At 46.5% G+C, this 19,318-nt stretch overlaps 2 protein-coding genes across 4 annotated transcripts in view; one reads left to right on the plus strand and one right to left on the minus strand.

Moving 5' to 3' along the window:
• The window catches only part of SLC6A20 (solute carrier family 6 member 20), a 66,039-nt gene that overhangs the window by 34,629 nt on the left and 12,092 nt on the right, over positions 1 to 19,318 (plus strand). For 2 of the 3 annotated variants that reach the window (XM_068558989.1, XM_068558988.1), the window contains exons 8-11: positions 3,683 to 3,887; positions 5,401 to 5,560; positions 6,744 to 6,909; positions 8,574 to 8,917. In XM_068558989.1, the coding sequence (XP_068415090.1) occupies positions 3,683 to 3,887; positions 5,401 to 5,560; positions 6,744 to 6,909; positions 8,574 to 8,723 (681 nt within the window). In that variant the 3' untranslated portion in view covers positions 8,724 to 8,917. Of the gene's footprint in view, positions 1 to 3,682; positions 3,888 to 5,400; positions 5,561 to 6,743; positions 6,910 to 8,573; positions 8,918 to 19,318 lie in introns of those variants that run through there. The other variant, XM_068558986.1, reaches the window with a different exon arrangement.
• The window catches only part of SACM1L (SAC1 like phosphatidylinositide phosphatase), a 57,705-nt gene continuing 55,730 nt past the window's right edge, over positions 17,344 to 19,318 (minus strand). Inside the window, exon 20 of the mRNA XM_068558985.1 lies at positions 17,344 to 19,207. Within this exon, the coding sequence (XP_068415086.1) occupies positions 19,071 to 19,207 (137 nt within the window). The 3' untranslated portion in view covers positions 17,344 to 19,070. The remainder of the gene's footprint in view (positions 19,208 to 19,318) is intronic.

Consider the following 19,318-nt stretch of genomic DNA (forward strand, 5'->3'; position numbering starts at 1 on the left):
TTAGCCCTTGTAGGTTGCATCATTTTGAAATATTTTCTCCTAGTCCGTAGTTGTCTTTTTGTTCATGGTTTCCTTCGATGCGCAAAAGCTTTATGTTTGATTGGGTCCATTGGTAGGTTTGCTTTTATTTCTGTTGCCTAGAGTCTGACCTAAGAAAACGGTATGATTTATGTCAGAGAATGTTTTGCCTATGTTCTCTTCTGGGGTTTTATGGTGTCATAGCTTGTATTTAAGACTTTAATCCTTTTTGAGCTTATTTTTGTGTATGGTGTGAGGGTGTGTTCTAACTTTATTTGCGGCTGTTCAGCTTCCAACGCTACTTGCTGAAAAGACTGTCTTTTCTACATTGTATATTCTTGCTTTCTTTGTTGAAGATTAATTGACCATAGGTGTGTAGTTTTATTTCTGGCCTCTCTGTTCTGTTCCATTGATCCATATGTCTGTTTTCGTGACCATGACGGTTTTCTTTACTGTAGCTTAGTATTTTCTGAAGTCTGGGAGGGTTATGTCTCCTGCTGTGTTCTTTTTCCTCAGGATTGCTTTGGCAATTCTGGGTCTTTTTTGGTTCCATATAAAGGATTATTTGTTCTGGTCTGTGAAAAATGCCATGCATAATTTGATAAGGATCTCATTAAATCTGTAGATTACTTTGCGTAGTGTGGCCATTTTAGCAACATTATTCTAGGACTTTTTTTTTAAATATTTATTTGGTTGCACCAGCTCTTAGTTGAGGCAGGCAGGCTCCTTAGTTGCAGCACGTGGGCTCTTTAGTTAAGGCTCACGTGCTTCTTGGTTGTGGCATGCATGTGGGATCTAGTTCCCTGACCAGGGATAGAACCCAGGCCCCGTGCATTGGGAGTGTGGAGTCTTATCCCCTGTGCCACCAGGGAAGTCCCTAGGACCTTTATTTTTCACATTAATTTTCAGGTCAATTTGACAAGTTCCACTGGGGGGTGGGAAATCCCTTTAACTTTTATTAGAATTGCACTGACTATAATATAATTTGGGAACAATCAATATTTTTTCAACCGTGACTTCTGATTTAGGAACAGGCTTTTTCTCATCATTCACTGAAGTCTTCTTTTATATTCTGCAACTAATTTTCTCCACGAAATCCTGGCAGATCTTTGATTACCTTTATGTCTATGAACCTTATTGTTTTGTTCCTATTGTAAATAGTGTCGTTCATTTCCCAATTTCTACCATTGCTGGTTTTCGTTGCAAAAGAAAGCTAACAAGTTTTTGTGTTGGTCTTTTATCTAGCAACCTTGATGAATTCTCTTATTCTCATATTTGTCTATATATTTGCTTTACTTTTCTGTGTAACTCTTATGGCACCTGCGGATCCTAGGAATTTTTTTCTAGCACAGTGGAAGTGCAAATGAAAGTGGGCATGTTTGTCTAATTCTTATATTTAATGTAAATACTTCTAGAGACTGCCTCTAGAAAGTGTCTCTAGAGAATGCCTTTCAAGAAGAGGGAACAGTAAAGCCCTATAGCTCTGCTTGCCAGTAAGGTACCCTGGAGTTTTTTTGGCCCCATTGTTTCATAGGTGGAGCCATTCCAGGTCATTTCATGGATGAGGCAACACTTTGTTACTCCTTCCTCCCTGCTTACACTGACCTGTGGCACGACCCTCCCTACCAGGGTGTCAGCAGATCCCCAGACCTCAGCCCCTGCCTTTAAGGCCTGGATCCTGTTCAGATGACTTCTGAGGCCTGCTTGTGTTCCTGCTCTCAGTTCAAATTTCCTTTTTGTTTTTGGCACCTGGGAATTTTTCCTCACTTATTTTTGAGTTTGGCTCAGTGCCCAAGAATTGTGTGGTTATTGATTTATTTAGACTTTTTTCCACTTGAATTTTCCATGAATATTTAACAAAGTCTAAAGTTAAACTATACCTTGAGTTCAGTACAAGGACTTTCAGACACTTTCACCCACCCCTCCTGTTGTAAATACCTTTTATGTCCAATTCTTTTTATTTTTTTAAAGGTTAACAGATTTTTTTTTTTTTTTTTTTTTTTTTTTGGCTGCATTGGGTCTTCGATGCTGTGTGCGGGGTTGCGGTGAGTTGGGGGGCTACTCTCCTCTGCGGTGTGAGGGCCAGGCTTTTCATTGCAGTGGCTTTTATTGTTGCAGAGCACGGGCTCTAGGCACGAGGGCTCAGTAGTTGTGGCGCACGGGCATAGTTGCTCTGTGGCTTGTGGGATCTTCCCGGACCAGGAATCGAACCCGTGTCCCCTGAATTGGCAGGTGGATTCTTAACCACTGAGCCACCAGGGAAGTTCCTCTTTTTTTTTTTTTAAGCCGGATTTTTTTTTAATTAATTAATTTATTTATATTTATTTTTGGCTGTGTTGGGTCTTCATTTCTGTGCGAGGGCTTTCTCCAGTTGCGGCGAGTGGGGGCCACTCTTCATCGCGGTGCGTGGGCCTCTCACCGTCGCGGCCTCTCCCGTTGCAGAGCACAGGCTCCAGACGCACAGGCTCAGTAATTGTGGCTCACGGGCCTAGTTGCTCTGCGGCATGTGGGATCTTCCCAGACCAGGGCTCGAACCCGTGTCCCCTGCATTGGCAGGCAGATTCTTAACCACTGTGCCACCAGGGCCCCCTAATTCTTTTTAAACTGATAAATTGGATGCTATTGTTATTTTATACAACAGTGTCTGTATTGACCTGCATGCTTGCTATTTTGTTTGTTTACCTTTATTGCATCCCAGCTCTCTTCTGGGGGCATGTATTATCAGTGACACTGTTTAGCACTGTTGGCTCAAGGTAATAAAAAGCAGGCCACCTTTAGTAGGTTCTGTTGTTGTTTCTAAATTCTCTGCAAGTGATCACTCCCTTATGGTCTGCACCCAGGGCGGATGAATACCATTGTCCCCATTGGTATGCTGTTGAGCTGACCTATATTTTGAATCTGACAATCCAACATCTGCCATTCCAGGGGAAGGGTGCTGAAATCTTAGTTCTTATTCTTGCTGACTCTTCACTCATAGTGGCATGTTTTCTGGTCAGTTTATAAATCTCGGGTTGCAAGCTCACTGCTTGATCATCTCTGGTGGTCTTACAGGTAACCCAATTCAGACCTGCAATGGAAGCTTTCCCCAGCGTCTGCTTCTGCTGCTTCTGCTACTGGCAGCCAGGGGGTGCTCCCCGCCCCCCGCCATGAGCCCTTTCAACCAGGAGTTGAGGCTCTATTTCCACAGTTCAGTATCCCTACAACAGCATTACCGCCGCAGGCATCCGGCCACTGAGCAGCCCTGCCCACTTGGTTGCCTGCCGGCCAGGCCAGCTCCCCACCATTCTGGCTCCTGCAGCTGTGGCTCCACTATCTCAGCTCCCAGAACACCCAGTCAGTCATGATACAGGAAGCAGAAATTATCCAACCATTATTTTACTATATTTTATCCATAATGATGTGAGTTGGGGCAGGAGAGAGGAACTCAGTGTTCCAAGTTGACTGCGATGTCTCCTCACACTTTGCAAACAAGGGCCCCTGACAGCTCACATTTCTATCCAGCCCAGCTCAACCTGAGTGGGCTGGTGTGCAGATGGAAGATCCAACCTCAGAATGTGGCTTCTCGTGGCTGATTCTCAGGTTCCCCAAGTAGCTTAGCACTGGGTGTCTTTAAAGAGTCCTAAGTCCCCCGGGTGTGTAACTGGTGTCTTCATCCTGTGGGCAGGCTGTCCAAGGCACCGGCCTGGCTTTCATCGTCTACACAGAGGCCATTAAAAACATGGAGGTGTCCCAGCTGTGGTCGGTGCTCTACTTCTTCATGCTGCTGATGCTGGGCATTGGAAGCATGCTGGGGAACACGGCCGCCATCCTCACCCCTCTGACCGACAGCAAGGTCATCTCCAGCTACCTGCCCAAGGAGGCAATCTCAGGTGAGTGGGCCAGCGAAGGTGGTGGGGCCCGGGGAGGTGAGCAGAGGGAGGCGTTTCCTCAGGGGCCATGGGCTTACCGAGAGGCTGCAGCAACCTCACAGGGGTCCTGCCATGGCTCTCTCCTCTTGGGCAATCTGGGACCTGGTACACGTGATTCACCCCCATGCATCTGGTTCTCCACGTCACAGGGAAGTGAAGTGGTCACCCCAACCTTGGCAAAGGCCAAACTCCCCAACATGGCCCTCAAAGCTCTCCAGGCTAGCAGAGAACCTGCTTTTGTCTGTTTGGGTTGACTGAAGCATAACGACAACACATACATTTCTCACACCAGAGAGCCCCTCCCTGCTCCTGCCCCATCAGTATGCCCCCATCCCCATCCTCTTTACCGTCCGTGTAATAATCCAGCCTAAGACCATACAGCACAATTCATCTACCCCTTCTGCGGTTGGCGGACCTTTGCCTTGTGAGGGAAAGAACCTGTTTATCCAAGCATGCCTCTCCGTTTCACTCCACCACCCATCTGCTCCAGTGCAACCCGGCAGTGTCCGGAGAACCGTGACTCCTCACGCCCCACATCCGGAACCCCTCGTCCCAGCCCACATCAAACCCAGCTCCCACCAGAGCCCTCTAGCGCTTAGCCTCCCTGCGCTCAGAAGCCAGCATTATGTGAGCCTCCCCTCCGGCACAGAGCCTGTTCTCCTTGTGTCCCCCTCAGGACAGCGGTGGGGCTCACTGGCTGGTGGTATAGGGTGTGGCCATGGAAAGGGCAGGGGGGAACTTTAGAGTCTAATACTTTGTGGGGTGCCCAAGGGAGGCAGCAGAGACTGGGGCCAGAGCTTCGGTTCTGGAGACAGAAGGGCCTGTGTCTGAATTCCAACTTGTTTTCTTTCTGTGCTGTGGGATGTTGGGAAAGTTACCCGACATCTCTGAGCCTTGGTTTCCCCCCCTGTAGAAGGGGGCTCCTGATAACCTGCCCCAGAGGCTAAAGGCTCCACTGCACGGCAAGTGCCTGGGGTGTAGTGGCAGCTGGGTAAGCATTCGTTTCTTCTCTTCCCCTCCTACTCCTCTCTCTGGTCAGATGTGAATCCTCTCTAGGGGGTCCCGTGAGGGGTGCCCTGCAGCTCAAATCTCCTCCCCTGATTCACTTCCCATGAGCTCAGTGGCTGAGTTGCTGGGATAAACAGAGTCACCAGACCCATAGCCTGGGTGAGATTCCCCTAGACAGCAACGCCTACAAGTTTCTCTTTCCCACCGAGTTTGATTCCCCGCTACTGGACAGCTCCATGAATTAACAGCAGGAAGTCCTGCTGGCACTCCTCGCAACACCTTTGCCCCATGCTCCCCAACACACACACGTGGCACACACACGCAGAGGCGCCGCTCCATGACGGCTCCCCCAGCCCATGCGGATGAAACGAATGGCCAGCGCCTCCTCAGGGTCCATGGCTCTTGGGCCCCACAGAAAGCTGGGTGCACAGGCCGGGGTCTCAGGCAGGTGGCCTTGTGTTCCTAGGTCTGGTGTGCCTCGTCAACTGTGCCATCGGCTTGGTGTTCACCATGGAGGCCGGCAACTACTGGTTCGACATCTTCAACGACTACGCTGCCACGCTGCCCCTGCTGCTCATTGTCCTGGTGGAGACGGTCGCCGTGTGTTACCTGTACGGACTGAGGCGGTAAGGAGGCCCCGCCCCTGCCAACTGCCCCGGAAACCCACCCATGAAGGCCATGCCTCACAACACTTTCTGCCACATGTAGTTTCGAGAATCCCAGGTGTTCACATTATGCACGTGGGTCTTTGTGGTCTACAGCCCAGGGTCCTGCTAGGTCAGTGGCAGCAGGGGGGCAGGTGGTGATGGACACACCGCAGGGTCCAGGAGAGGCAGGGGCTGTGGTTCCCGCTGTGACAGTCTCACCCGGCCCCCTCTCCTCCCCCATGGCTGCCTCTTCCGCCGTGGGGAGCAGTTTCAAAGGCCCTGGACTGGAGGTAAGACACCAATCCGGATGCTGGGCCTGGGTCGGCCACTAGCTGGGTGCCCTCAGGCAAGTCACACCACAGCCCTGGCCCTCAGTCCCCTCCCCTGGGAAATGGGGAGGTGGCTGGGTCAGCATTTCCCAAAGTGCTGAGATACTTTCCATACTCGTGTGTGTGTGTGTGTGTGTGTGTGTGTGTCCCAGAAAAATATATGATTAGCCTGTCCAATCCATGGTAAAACGGATATTGTCATGCTATTGCTAAATTCCGGTAAAAGAGTCAATTAAAAAAAAAAAGCCCCCAGACGATGGGAATCACAACGGTGGGCTGCAGGCAGCTACACCTGGGAAGCAGCGCTCCATGCCAGCTCCAACGGGTCAGGGCCAAGGTGCTTCCGGTTCCTTCAGGTTTGGTCCTGCCTCCCGCTGCCCCAGAAAACCTGCTCTGGTTTCAGGGGACAAAAGCGATTCCCCTCTGGGGGCGTTTCTAGGGGGAAGGAGAGTTGCTGACAGACAGCAGGGTGGGAGGGGTGGAGCAGGGCTGCCCTCGGGGTCCCCTGGTGTTGAGGACTGGCTTCCCAGGCGCCCCGCCAGGCCCTCTGCTGTACAGCAGCCGCCTCCAGCTGCAGGCCAGCACCAGGAGGATGGCCTCTCATGTCCACTCACCTATGGGTGGTTGCTTTGCCCCCTCTGTGGCGGCCTCAGCCCTTCTCCCCTCCCTGCCCCCAGGACCCCCAGAAGGAATCAGAGACGGCCCAGTGGTCGTGTTCAAACATCAGTGGCGCCCAGCACAGAATCTTCCTGAGCAGACGGGGAGGTGTGGCCTGGACTGCCTGGCTGCAACAGCATGGATAATCCAAGCTTTCTCTCCCCACCTCCAAACAGATTCGAAAGCGACCTGAAGGCTATGACTGGACACGCTCTGAACTGGTACTGGAAGGCCATGTGGGGCGGCGTGAGCCCGCTGCTCATCATCAGCCTCTTTGTCTTCTACCTGAGTGACTACATCATCACGGGGACCCTGCAGTACCAAGCCTGGGATGCCTCCCAGGTAGCTATCTATCTGCCATCTCGGGCCCCAGGCTCGTGAGCGAGCACGGGCCTCTAGTTTGCTGAAACCAAGGAACTCTCTCCAGGGTGGGGGTAGGTTATTTGTCACAACGTGGAAACATCACCCAGGTATGTAAAAATACTCAGCCCAGGACAGCGGAGCTGGGCTGTGAGTTTTTCAACACGGGCTGCAGTGAAGAGAGTGAGATTCCGTCCAGCACTTCCTGAGTGGCCTCTGTCCGCTGAGGCCACTCAGGAAAGGCCAAGCAAGGCTGGAGGGCAGGGCCCCTGAGGAGCTGGGCGGGGCAGGGACTGGCGTTTACACTGGAGCTGCTGGGACAGAACGGGGGACTGAGGGGGGCACTCAGGAGGCTGGGCTGCATCTGCTCACCCAGCAGAGGGCAGCACATCAGTGTTTTAACAACCTGGACAGCCGTATCACTGCACCGGGCCCGAGGGTCAGCCTTGGCTGTCCCTGCACAGACACACTCTCATAAAAAAGATTTACTTTTTAAGGAAAGTAATACAACTGACCAATTTGGGTTTCCTTCCCTGTGGGTAGAAGATGCTGCCCCTTGGCACATGGTGTGTGTGGAGTGTGCAGACAGGGTGCACAGGGCCCGTGCTCCATCCACACACTCCACGCTGCGCCGCGGCTGGGAAGGCGCCCCTGCGTCCGGTTCTGGCAGTGATGCCGAGCAGGGCTTCCCACCCCGCAGTGGAGGAGCAGGGTGTTTCCTCCAGGCCATGCAGCCTGATACTTTTGGAAAATGCAATTAACAAACAAACAGTGACTTCCTTAAAAACAAGGTAGAGCAAATACAAGCGCCCGATATGTATCAGATTCAGCAGACAAAGGATTATGCTGTCAAACTGCTAAAATCATTTATGTTTCCTCCCAATTCCTGTACTCATCACACAGAACACAGAGTAACAACAGATGAGCAACAGAAGTCTGTGGGCTGGTTCCCGCGGCCACACTCCGTGTGGCATTTTGGTTTACAAACCGTACGTACTCTGGTTGACAGCAAGTGCCTGCTCCCTGGACTTAGCTGTCCTCTGGTTCCTTTGTGGAAAGGTAGTGTAGCATTTATTGGCTTTTGGGCCTCAACTGGTTTCCCATCAGTTTTGCATTTAGGGAAACATCCATCATTCTTCCAACTAAGTCCTAAGTCCTGAGGTCCATCAACACTTCTCGTGAGATGAGAGCTGTGCTGCTGGACACAGAAGCTAATAACCACTTGTGGCTATTGAAATGTAACTCATTAAAATTAAACAAAATTTAAAATTCACTTCTTGCGCATCACCGGCCACATTCCCAGTGCTCAATGGCCACCTATGCCGGTGGCTGCTGTGTTTGGACAGCACTGGGCAAGGGTAGCCCCTACATTTAGGTGCCCTGCTGCTGCCTTGAACATAAGCCTTGGATTATTCTCATGGTTGCTCTTTCCAGGTAGCTCCAAAGAGTATGCACAGGGGGAGTTAGTCTGCCCAGCAGAGCCACTAGTGACCTGCACGCAGAGCTGGGGCAGCCCCGGGTGGAAGGATGCCCGGCCGCAGATGCTCTCTTCCTCCCGCCGGAGGGCCTGAGGCCAGGAGGGGTGGTGCCCTCAGAAGGTTCCGCACGGGAGGTTCTTTCTTCTGACACTCAGGTTCCTTCTTCAGGGCCAGCTTGTGACCAAGGACTACCCCCCGTATGCACTGGCCATCATTGGGCTGCTCGTGGCCTCCTCTACCATGTGCATCCCCCTGGGGGCCCTGGGGACTTTCATCGTGCGCCACCTCAAGCGGGGAGACACAGCCTCCGTGGCCTGAGAGCTGGGCTTCCCCGAGACTGCCGTCAGCCGCTCACTATCTTACAGCTACTTACGTACAGATGGAGCCGCCTCAGCTGCTTTTGGAAATATTGACTCCGGAAGCACTCGTCTTCTCTAGAAAGGATTAGGAAGGTGAAAAGAAAGAAGACTCCCTTCGGGAGGACACACACCCTGCTCACCGAGCCACCCCGCCCGCCCCCCCCCCCCCCCCCCCCGCCAAGTCACACACGGTGCTTCCTACCTGTCACCACGGAGGCAGAATTCTCACGGCCAGTCTTGAAGACAACTGCTTGACTCTAGCAAAGTCCTAGAAGTAGGGCACACCGGGAGCTGAAATTTGACTACAGTTTTTATGGGATAAAATTTAAGGAATTTTTTTTTTCTGAAGAGATCCCAAAATACTAGCAGGCATTCATTTTTAGAGAATTTTGAAAAGGAGTTTTTTAACTAAGATGACTAATCTGAATGTCATCAATGCAAAATTAGTTCTTTTTTCAGTCACAGTGAACCTGCAGTCACTGTGTTCTCCTTCGCTAATAGGATTGACTGGCCATAAAGAAAGAAGGCCTTTGTTTGGAGCTCACAAAAGGAGTCACTTTTCCCTAATCTGAGGCCTCTCAGTGGGTCCAAGACCAGTCCTCTCTACGAACAACCCCAAACCACCTTCGGCCTTGGTGTCTCACGGCACTGAAGAGCTGCCAGAGCCTCTATGAGGATGAAAGTGAAGCTAACTTTCCCATAGACCTAAGGTTATATTTGGATATGATGACCAACTCTTTATAGGAAAGACCATGACCATAATTTAGTTTTAAATTATTTATCTGTACATAAGTTTTCTAAAATGTATAGAAAGATGGCTCCCAAACAGAACACCCAGTAAGTGAAGACACACTATTTATCATACAGCATTAGTCCACCTTGTGAAACGTCTCCTGTCTTTTAACTGCAATAAGTAGGTCAAGGTTATCCCGGAAGTGAGGAGGTCCCTTACTGCTCTAACATTCCTGAATTCCATGTTCTCAGTGAAGCACACAAAGTTTCTTTGAGTAGATTTGTACAGACATCTTTAAAGACACTTAAACATTCACCTGGGAAATCAGCTAGAGATGGCTTTTCTTTTAAAACTTCGTTTTCATGCCATAAACTTCCCTATAACAAGAATAGGCATTAGAAAGGTCTTAGGCAGTCGTGAACTTCCAGCTTCACCTGATGCCCATAAAAAGACCACTTGGTGGTGTTAGGTAAGCTGGACAGCCGCATGTAAGTCAATGAAGTTAGAACACACCCTCACCCCATATACAAAAATAAACTCAAAATGGCTTAAAGACTTAAATATAAGACACGACACCATAAGACTCCTAGAAGAGAACATAGGTAAAGCATTCTCTGACATAAATCACACCAGTGTTTTCTTAGGTCACTCTCCCGAGAGAACAGAGATAAAAGCAAAAAATAAACAAATGGGACCTAAATGAACTTAAGCTGTTACACAGCAAAAGAAACCATAAACACAACAAAAAGACAACCTATGGACTGGAAGAAAATATTTGCAAATGATGTTACCAACAAGGGCTTAATTTCCAAAATATACAAACAGCTCATACAAGTCAACAACAAAAAATAAACAACCCAATCCAAAAATGGGCAGAAGACCTAAATAGACATTTCTGCAAAGACAACATACAGATGGCCAACGTGCACATGAAAAGATGCTCAACATCACTAATTATTAGAGAAATGCAAATCAAAACTACAAATCAAAATGTCACACACCAGTCAGAATGACCATCATTAAAAAGTCTACAAATAACAAATGCTGGAGAAGGTGTGGAGAAAGCGGAACCATCCTACACTGTTGGTGGGACTGTAAACTGGTGCAGCTACTATGGAAAACAGTATGGAGGTTCCTCAAAAAACTAAAAATAGTTGCCATCTGATCCAGCAATCCCACTCCTGGGCATGTATCCAGACAAAACTATAATTCAGAAAGATACAGGCACCCCTATGTTTACAGCAGCACTATTTACAATAGCCAAGACATGGAAACAACCTAAATGTCCATCAACAGATGAATGGATAAAGATGTGGTACATACCTACAATGGAATATTACTGAGCCATAAAAAACAACGAAATCATGCCATTTGCGGCAACATGGATGGACCTAGAGATGATCATACTAAGTGATGTCTGTCAGAAAGAGAAAGACAAATACCATATGATCTCACTTATATGTGGAATCTAAAATATGATACAAATGAACTTATCTGAAACAGAAACAGACTCACAGACACAGAGAACAGACGTGTGGTTGCCAAGGAGGAGGGGGCGTGGGGGGAAGGATGGATTGGGAGGCTGGGATTAGCAGATGCCAACTATTATATATAGAATGGGTAAACAACAAGGTCCTACTCTAGCACAGGGAACTATATCCAATATTCTGTGATAAACCATAATGGAAAAGAAAAAAAAAAAAATCACTTGGCTTTAAAATGCATGAACCAGCATTTACTTACCACAACTAGTCAGTCCTCCGATTTCTCATCAGAGGGTTCTTCGGTGTCACAAAACCTCAGCTATCAAAGGCTTGGAGAGTGAGCACACTCGGCAGCAAATACACAGCACAGAGTCTCTTCCTGAATCCTTACGGGTCACAGCCTCCGAGCCCCCAGCCCCGGTCACTGTCTTACAACAGGGGCCGCCCCTCGGGGGTTGGTCATCACCTGGGTATTTCAGCCCTGAATGCTAGGTATCCTCAGGAGCGTAGACACAAATGTTGTTCTAGAGCGGCTCTTTAATTCACAGTTGCTGTACTTCAGTGGTCCTCCACCTCAGTGTCCATTCAAACCACCCGGGAGCATTTAAACTCCTGGTGTCCAGGCCACGCCCTGGAACCTGCCAAATCTGAGAACCGGGGCCCTATTTAAGAGAGAAGGAAAATGTGTCATATATTTAGGCACACTTGCATCGAAAGTGACCTTTAAAAGTTTGAAAGCACTTTTGAGCATTTCTAATTGTATGGAAAAGTTATTTCTCCAGAATAATTTTTGCTCACAGAACTCAAATAGATGAAGTCCCATTATTATAGACTAATGTGCTCCAGATGAAAATGTCTCCAGCTTGGGTTCAGTTTTATTCTGCTTTCTGAGAACGCACGAAGAGCAGAACATTTCATAGTAATCCTCTTGAACCACTAAGTCCTGTTTCAAAAGATTCTTTGAATTCTTTGACTATTTTCTAGGGACTGCACAAAAGCAGTCATCTTAACATTTGTCCACCCTCTTCCAATAAGCTGGAGAGAAAAAGGCACGTTCCATCCCTGTGCCCTTAGCAGTACAATGACATTAGAGCCAGACACGGACTCCAGAAAGCTTTCTGATTATACTAAAAACACACCTACTCTTCACTTAGTTCTAAAGAATCAGGGAGGGAAATGTTTGGGTTTTTTTAGCAATTGTCATAAATAAAACCCTAAACAAATATATCTCTAGGTCTTTTTTGGTCACTTATGAAATGTAGTTTTGTTTTGAGACCTCTCAACCCAAGATTTTCCCTCCTTATGTAAACATACTAGCTAATTTTGAAAAAAAAAAAAAGAAAATAAAGGAGAATCCATCTGGTCTCTTTTCTACTGCCTTCTCTATGTTTGCTTCCTCACATGCAGTGAAACTGCACCAATGCAGTGTATGAAGGCCATCACGTGAGAAGAGGATCACATGATAACAGGAAGGGTAGCATCCAAAAGAGAAATTAGGGGAAAAAATTCTAATTTGCTGGATTTAAACAGAATGTGAGCTCTTCCGAATTGCTGCAGAATCTTTCCAACCCTTTTGAGAGGTGCCCTGGGCAGTCTGCCCACCTCAGGATCCCTTGTTGGCTGAGGCCATGAGAACCCACACAATAGGTTTGGGTGTGACCTCAGAACTGTCCTGGGGTGGAAAGAGCGTGTAAACTATTGTGTTAGATTTCTGTATAAGTTATTTTACAGAGAAAAATTAACTTATGGCTGTTCCACTTTATAGACAGAAAAGCTGGGGAAGAGAATTAATTCACCCAACCATTTTCTACTCAACATCCAGTCAGAGGAAGAAAAAAAACGAGCGATTTAAACAATCCTTTTGCAAGGCAAAAAGTACATCTACAAATATGAAATTCTCAACCAGAATTTTCTGACCAGTCTCTTACATGTGAATCATGTGTCCTTTCGTATTGCCCACCTGCATAGGATCAGCCTTTATGGAGTATATTACAATCCAGCCCCTGTGTAGGCTCTGGGGAAAGTTCTGGTCCCTGGACTTCATGGCTCTTAGATTCTAGAAGGGGAAAGAGACAATGATAACAAATGATATAATTACAGACTGTGATCTTTTCTAAGAAGGAAATAAATGGGCCAAGTGATGGCGTGAGAGGGACACTGCTTCAATCAGGTGGTCGAGGAGGAGATATGTGGACTGAATTTTGAAGAATGAACGAACTAGTTATTGGAATTGCTGGAAGGTCTGTCCAGGCAGAGGCAATGGCAGTGCAAAGGCCCTCAGGGGAGAAAGAGCAGAAAGGAGGCCTGTGGTTGGACTGGGGAGGGGAGCTATGGGAGATGAGCTTGGAGAAGTGGGCAGAGACCAGGTCATATAAGGCCTTATAGGCCACAGCAAAGAGCTTCGGTTTTCTTCAAAGAGCAACAGAATCTCACCTGAGGGTTTAACGTGGGGCCCTGCGTCATCTAGTTTACACTTGAAAGATCACTTGTAGCTATGGAGAACAGACTGGAGAGGGTTGTAAATGGGGACCTTGGAAAATTATTCCAGGAGCTACTTTAGTAAGTCCATGGGAAAGATGATGGTGGCATGGACTTGGAAATTAATATGGAGAGGAATAGGTGGGTCCGAGTTATATTTTGGCAGGGGAGAGTTGCCAAGACTTGCTTTATGGACTGGATGCATAGTTGAGAGGAGAGGGGTGAAATGTTTGACTTACTGGGTGGATGCTGGTGGCGTTTCCTGAGATGGAGAAAACTCGGCATGGAACCAGTCTGCAGAGTATAAATCAAGAGCTCGGGGGGGGGGGGGCGGGGGGGAAAAAGAGCTCTGCTTGACCGTACTGAGTTTGAGATGCCTGTGAATCAGGTGGGAATATCTGGTAGGCAGCAGAACATTAGAATCTGAACCTCTGGGAAAGGTCCAGTCTAGAGGTATATATTTGGGAGTCACAGCATAAAGATGCTATTGTAAAACCATGGGTCTAAATGACATCACCTGGGGTAAGTGTGTACATGGAGAAGAGGGCTTAGGACCAAAGCCTACAAAAAAATCCAACATGTGTTCAGACAGGGCCACAGGTTCTTTTCCATCTTTCTCATTGAGAGAGGGGGTCTGTGTCCCTCCCCCTGAATCTGAGTGGGCTTGTGAGTGCTCCAATAGAATATGGCGGAAGGGACACCACTGGACATTAGAGGCTAGATCATAAAAGGCCATGCAAGCTTCCACCGGGTTTGCTGGAACACTCACTCCGGCCGCCCTGAGCCAACCAGGTATGAAGTCCTACTACCTTGAGGCTACCGTGCTGCAAAGCCACATGGAGGTGCTCCAGCTCACAGAACCAGCTGGGCCACCTTCCAGCCACCCTTGTACAGCACCAAACCAGCACGGACTAGAGACCAGCCCCTCTGTCAGCTGAGTATCACTGAGTGACCTCTGTCAGTGCCATCTGGAACAGAAGAGATCACCCAGCTGTGCCAGGCTCCATTCCTAACTCGCAACACTGTGAGATTACTTTCCAGAAATAGATAACTAGAACAGGGATAAAGCAGAGAGGAGACATCAGTAGGCAATGGAGTTGTGAGTAAAGCTGGACAGAACCCAGGAGAATGTGTGCTCCCAAAAGGTCAGGAGAAGGACATCTTAAATTCTCCTAAACATGACTTACAACCTGTACTTCCTACTTCTCCTAACCTCAGAGTCTATGTTTAAACCGAAGTCTAATAGGAGCTCAATTTAGGACATAAAATGTAACATGATATTTTAATAGATGATACTTTAGCTTCCTACAGCTAGAAAAGTAAACAGGCAACAGGCACACATCACTGAAAATGGTGAATGAAGAAAGACAAAAGTCTGGGCCTTTGGCTAAAACAAAAAGCAAAGACAAAGTCATGCTCAGAATAACCTATAAAGGGAAGCGCTAAGAACAAACAGGCCATCTGACCAGTTCACGCAGGACCACCAGGGCATTCGTGGTAATAATTAAACATGTCACAACTCCTTTTAATTGTCTCTCCCCCTCCACCCCTGCAGTGAAATCCCATTTATGGAGCCTCTGCGTGATATCCAACACAGAGGATGAGAGCTGGACATCAAGGAAGAGCTCCCGCCTGTAGATTTACCTGGGTTTCTCAGCAGGGGTGTGTGTCCGTGTGCATGTGTGATCTTAGGGAACTGCCATATGGATGAGAATCCAAGAATTTAGAGTTAAGAGACGAAGTTCAACACACAAGTGAGGTTCAAATATAAATTAGAGCCCATGTTTTCTTTAACTCCAAGGCCAGAGTGCTCGCCCTCATGCGAGCCTTATTCAAAATCAATTTCACAGAATGGTCCTATTGAGATGCTCTGTAAATAAAAAATTCCACAGACCAAAAAAGTCTGGGTGCTGCTGCGTTGCATACACCCCCTCTAGGGGAGTCAAACCTCTGACAAGTCCGAGAGTTGAGAGAAGTCTTTGACTATGTTTAACCCAATGTTTCCAAACGGTCCTCACCACAGATCCCTACTGTCAGAAAACAGCTCTGAGCACACAGGACTCGTGTTATTCCAAACACACTCAGGAAAACGCTTTGCCGAACAGACTGAGAAGCTGGGGGCCCAGAGCTCAGGGAAGAGCCAGGCCATCCTGCAAGACACGGCTGAGTGAGGAAGAGTTCTCAGCAGTGAAAACACCCAGGCCAATGGGACAGAACAGAAAGCCAAAACCCCGCAAGTGGAGGGGAGCCTGATGTGTGACAGTGGCAGCACCGCACAGCAGGACGGAGGGAGTCGGGAAGGCTCTCTGCTGACTCTTCCCGTTAACCCAGTGGGAAAAGAAAACTGGGGCCTGTGTCGGATGACAGCACACAGTCCCTCCCCAGGGGCTACACTCTCCTCCCTCCATCACTTCAAGTATGGCCGTGCGACTTGCTTTGACCAATGAAATGTGAACGGAAGAGATTGTCACCTTCAAGCAGAAACTTCTCCCTTTTCTTTCTGCCAGAACAACTGGTAATGTTTCTGTGTGAAGCTGTTCCGTCGCTCTGGGTCCCAAGATGCAGATGTCATGTAGCAGAGCTGCAGCAGACCCTTGAAGGATACAGAGAATGAGTGAGAAATAAGTCTTCATTTTTTTAAAGCCACTGAGATTTGGGGATCATTTGTTACCGCAGCATAATCTGATCTACCTGGATTGACACAGACCATTTCCTTACTTTATAGAATGGAGAAAAGACCTAAAGTGAAAAAGCAAAATTATGTGAAAAGAAGTCCCTTGGAGTTGAGCAATGTTGTCTTACCCAGGCACAAGGGATGGTAGGAAACTTTTGGTAAATTCAACACCATTGAAATTATACACTTCTTTCACCAAAAGTAACCACAAGAAAATGGAAAGACAAGCCACAAACTAGAAGAAGACATATGTAGTACATATAAGCAACAAAGAATTACTCTCCAGACTATAAAGAATTTCAGAAATCTTTAAGGACAAGCAATCTAACAGAAACAGGCAAAAGACCTCAAAGGCACAGCACAGGAAACATCCGATTCCCTCCAGCACCAGCTCTGAATCATGACTTTGGGTTTTTCTCTCCTTACAGGCTGTGGGAACAGACTTCCAGAGGGCCCCACCTCCCGGTATTCATGCCCTGTGTAATCCCCTCCCCGAGTGAGCTGATCTAGTGGCTTGTTTCTAATGCATAGAATATGGCACAAGTGATGGGATGACACTTCTGAGATTAGGTTAAAAAAGACTGTGACTTCCATCTTGCTGGCTTTGGTGAACCAAACTGCCAAGGTGGAGAGGTCCATGTGCCAAAGAACATAATATTTTAAAGATGTATCGTAATTTATCAGTAGTAGGAAAACTTCTGACATCAGGACTCTTAGGCAAGCTGGAGGAAAAACCCCCAAACCCTTGTTTAAGCCACTTCCCCCCAAAACACCCCTTCACACACCACACACACACGTGCAAGGGTCTCCTAGGCGCCGAGGTGTCTACATCAGCATTTCCCTCGTGCTCCCTGACACCTTCCTGTGGCCTGAGAGGACGTTTTCTAATAAGCATATTGTCCCACTTCTTGGTTGACAGCCTCTATCATTTTGAAAAAGAAATTACAATTTGGAGGTGGGAATACAGGGGACATCATTTAATGAACACTATACTAAATATTCCCCTGGAATATCTGTAACTGAAAAATAATTATAAGGATAAACACAATTTTTCAAGTGGCCATAACTGGAAAGTAGAATTTCAGAAGCTACTCATTTTCTTGCTTACTTATATTGTCTAATTTTTCTATAATGACCACACATTGCTTTGCATGATTTTTATAAAAAAGAACATCCCTTTGTAAGACAAGGTATAGGAATGACACCAACATTAGTTAGAAAAGAATATGACATTTTATTTTCACTTACGGATGGACAGTACATGAATTTAGAAATACAATCATTGCAGGGTTCTGAAACATTGATACCTTAAGATCTAACGCACCAACATTAGCCCATTCACTGCAAAACAGCCACATCAGCAGTTCATATTTGGTCTTTGTTGTGGTCGTTGAAATAAGTTCTTAATGTGAAATGCCCAGTAGCATCTGAGTAGTACATTACAGTAGACATGAACTAAGTTTCGATTATTTCCTCTTTGGAACGAATTATGCTTATTTACAAGTTAAAAGTAGGTAGTTCTAATTACTTACCCTATTGTGAGTTTTAATGACTGACTTTAAGCTACAGAGGGTTTTCCAGCTATTATTTCCTTTAGAGTTTCTAAAAGCAACAACTCTTATTAATGTTTATAAAAGATAACGTTGGAAAAAAGGTAATGTTAAAATCAAGGCGCTCTTTAGAGATATTTAAGGACAGGAAAAGGTATTACCATTGAAAAAACTGTACATATTTTCAAGCACAACACAAATATTGTAGCAGTATTTAATTGAACTATTTTAAAATAGTGGCAATTATACTTCCTTACATACTTTTCTAATTTTTAAACCTCATAATTACAATTTGAATATACAGTCTGACTTATAATTAGACCTATGCACAGCTTCTAGAGTGTATTTTTCAGATTTATTTCTGCACATAAATTAAAGTTTAAGTTGGTCCTTGATTTGGAGAGCTGTAACTACCTGGAAGCACTGAATTTTAGACACTGTTACTGACAGCTAACAAAAACCCTTAAAGAGGGAAAAGCATCGACACTACCGTGCGTGGAAAAGCAGCTGCTGCCTCCAAGTGCAACATCGGATCGGATTCAGCACAAGACCCGCTCAGAGGCCTGCATGTCTCCACGAAAGACCCCCAAGAAACCGAAAGGTCCAGGAGGAAGGAGCTGACCAGCCAAGGGTATTTTCCACACTGGGGCAATCCTGAAAACGGAGGCGGCTTTGGACCTCTAGCATAAGAGAGAGACTTCACATTCTTTGATTTCATTTACACCTTTTAAAAAAGATAAAATACACCTGAACCTTTTTCATCACACTTAAACTGCACAGCTCAAGCTGACTGAACTCATAACGCAGCCCAACTGAAGCTCCAAAGGAACACCAGACCCTGGTCTCCTCTTTCCTACCATGTAGTGACAGACTATTTCGTCCAACTACTTGATGTATGTAAAAGACATTTTATAAACAGAGTAGAGTTAGCTTATTATTAAACTAAAGAAAAGTCCAAAGATGTATGGAAAAGTATGCTTGCTAACAGCAACTGCTTCTACAGTGACAATAAACTGAGCTAGAAAAATAATTTCACTGTTTTAAATAAGGAAAGAAGCTAGATTTTTTTAAAATATATTACTTATTCTGCAACAGCTGATTAAATTGACAATGAATAGATTCCTTCCATTCCGAGAGCTGAATTGAGGTTACATTTTAATTATAGAATAGCTTCAAATTATAAATATAACCATCCCAATAGTAAAGAGATCATCAAGGCAGTAACATCAGATCAATTCTAAGTCATCACCCCCACACCAAGCGCAAGATGTGCTTCTGGATAAAGGATTTAAAAAGACCTTGGGCTGATGTGGAAAGCGGGTCAGTAAAGACTCCAGTTCTGCATAATGGAATCTTCCAAGCCAAGCCGCTTTCCACAGACACAAATTCAGTCTATCTTTTCTTTCTGGACCAATCTGGGAGCATCAACAAAATCTTTGCCATTGTAAAGAATAATAAAAAATGTTCCAATGCTTGCAACTCCCCAGAAGAGCACATAGGCCAGTGTTTCTGTCCAGGTGTCACCTGTTGATTTTAAAAAACAAAGAGCTGATAAATAACAAGTCATTTCATTGATACTAGATCCAGCTTTCAGCCGTTTAGCACATCTTGACAACATTAAAGTTTACAAACACA

Source organism: Eschrichtius robustus, chromosome 12 (assembly GCF_028021215.1).
Source record: "Eschrichtius robustus isolate mEscRob2 chromosome 12, mEscRob2.pri, whole genome shotgun sequence".
NCBI lineage: Eukaryota > Metazoa > Chordata > Mammalia > Artiodactyla > Eschrichtiidae > Eschrichtius > Eschrichtius robustus.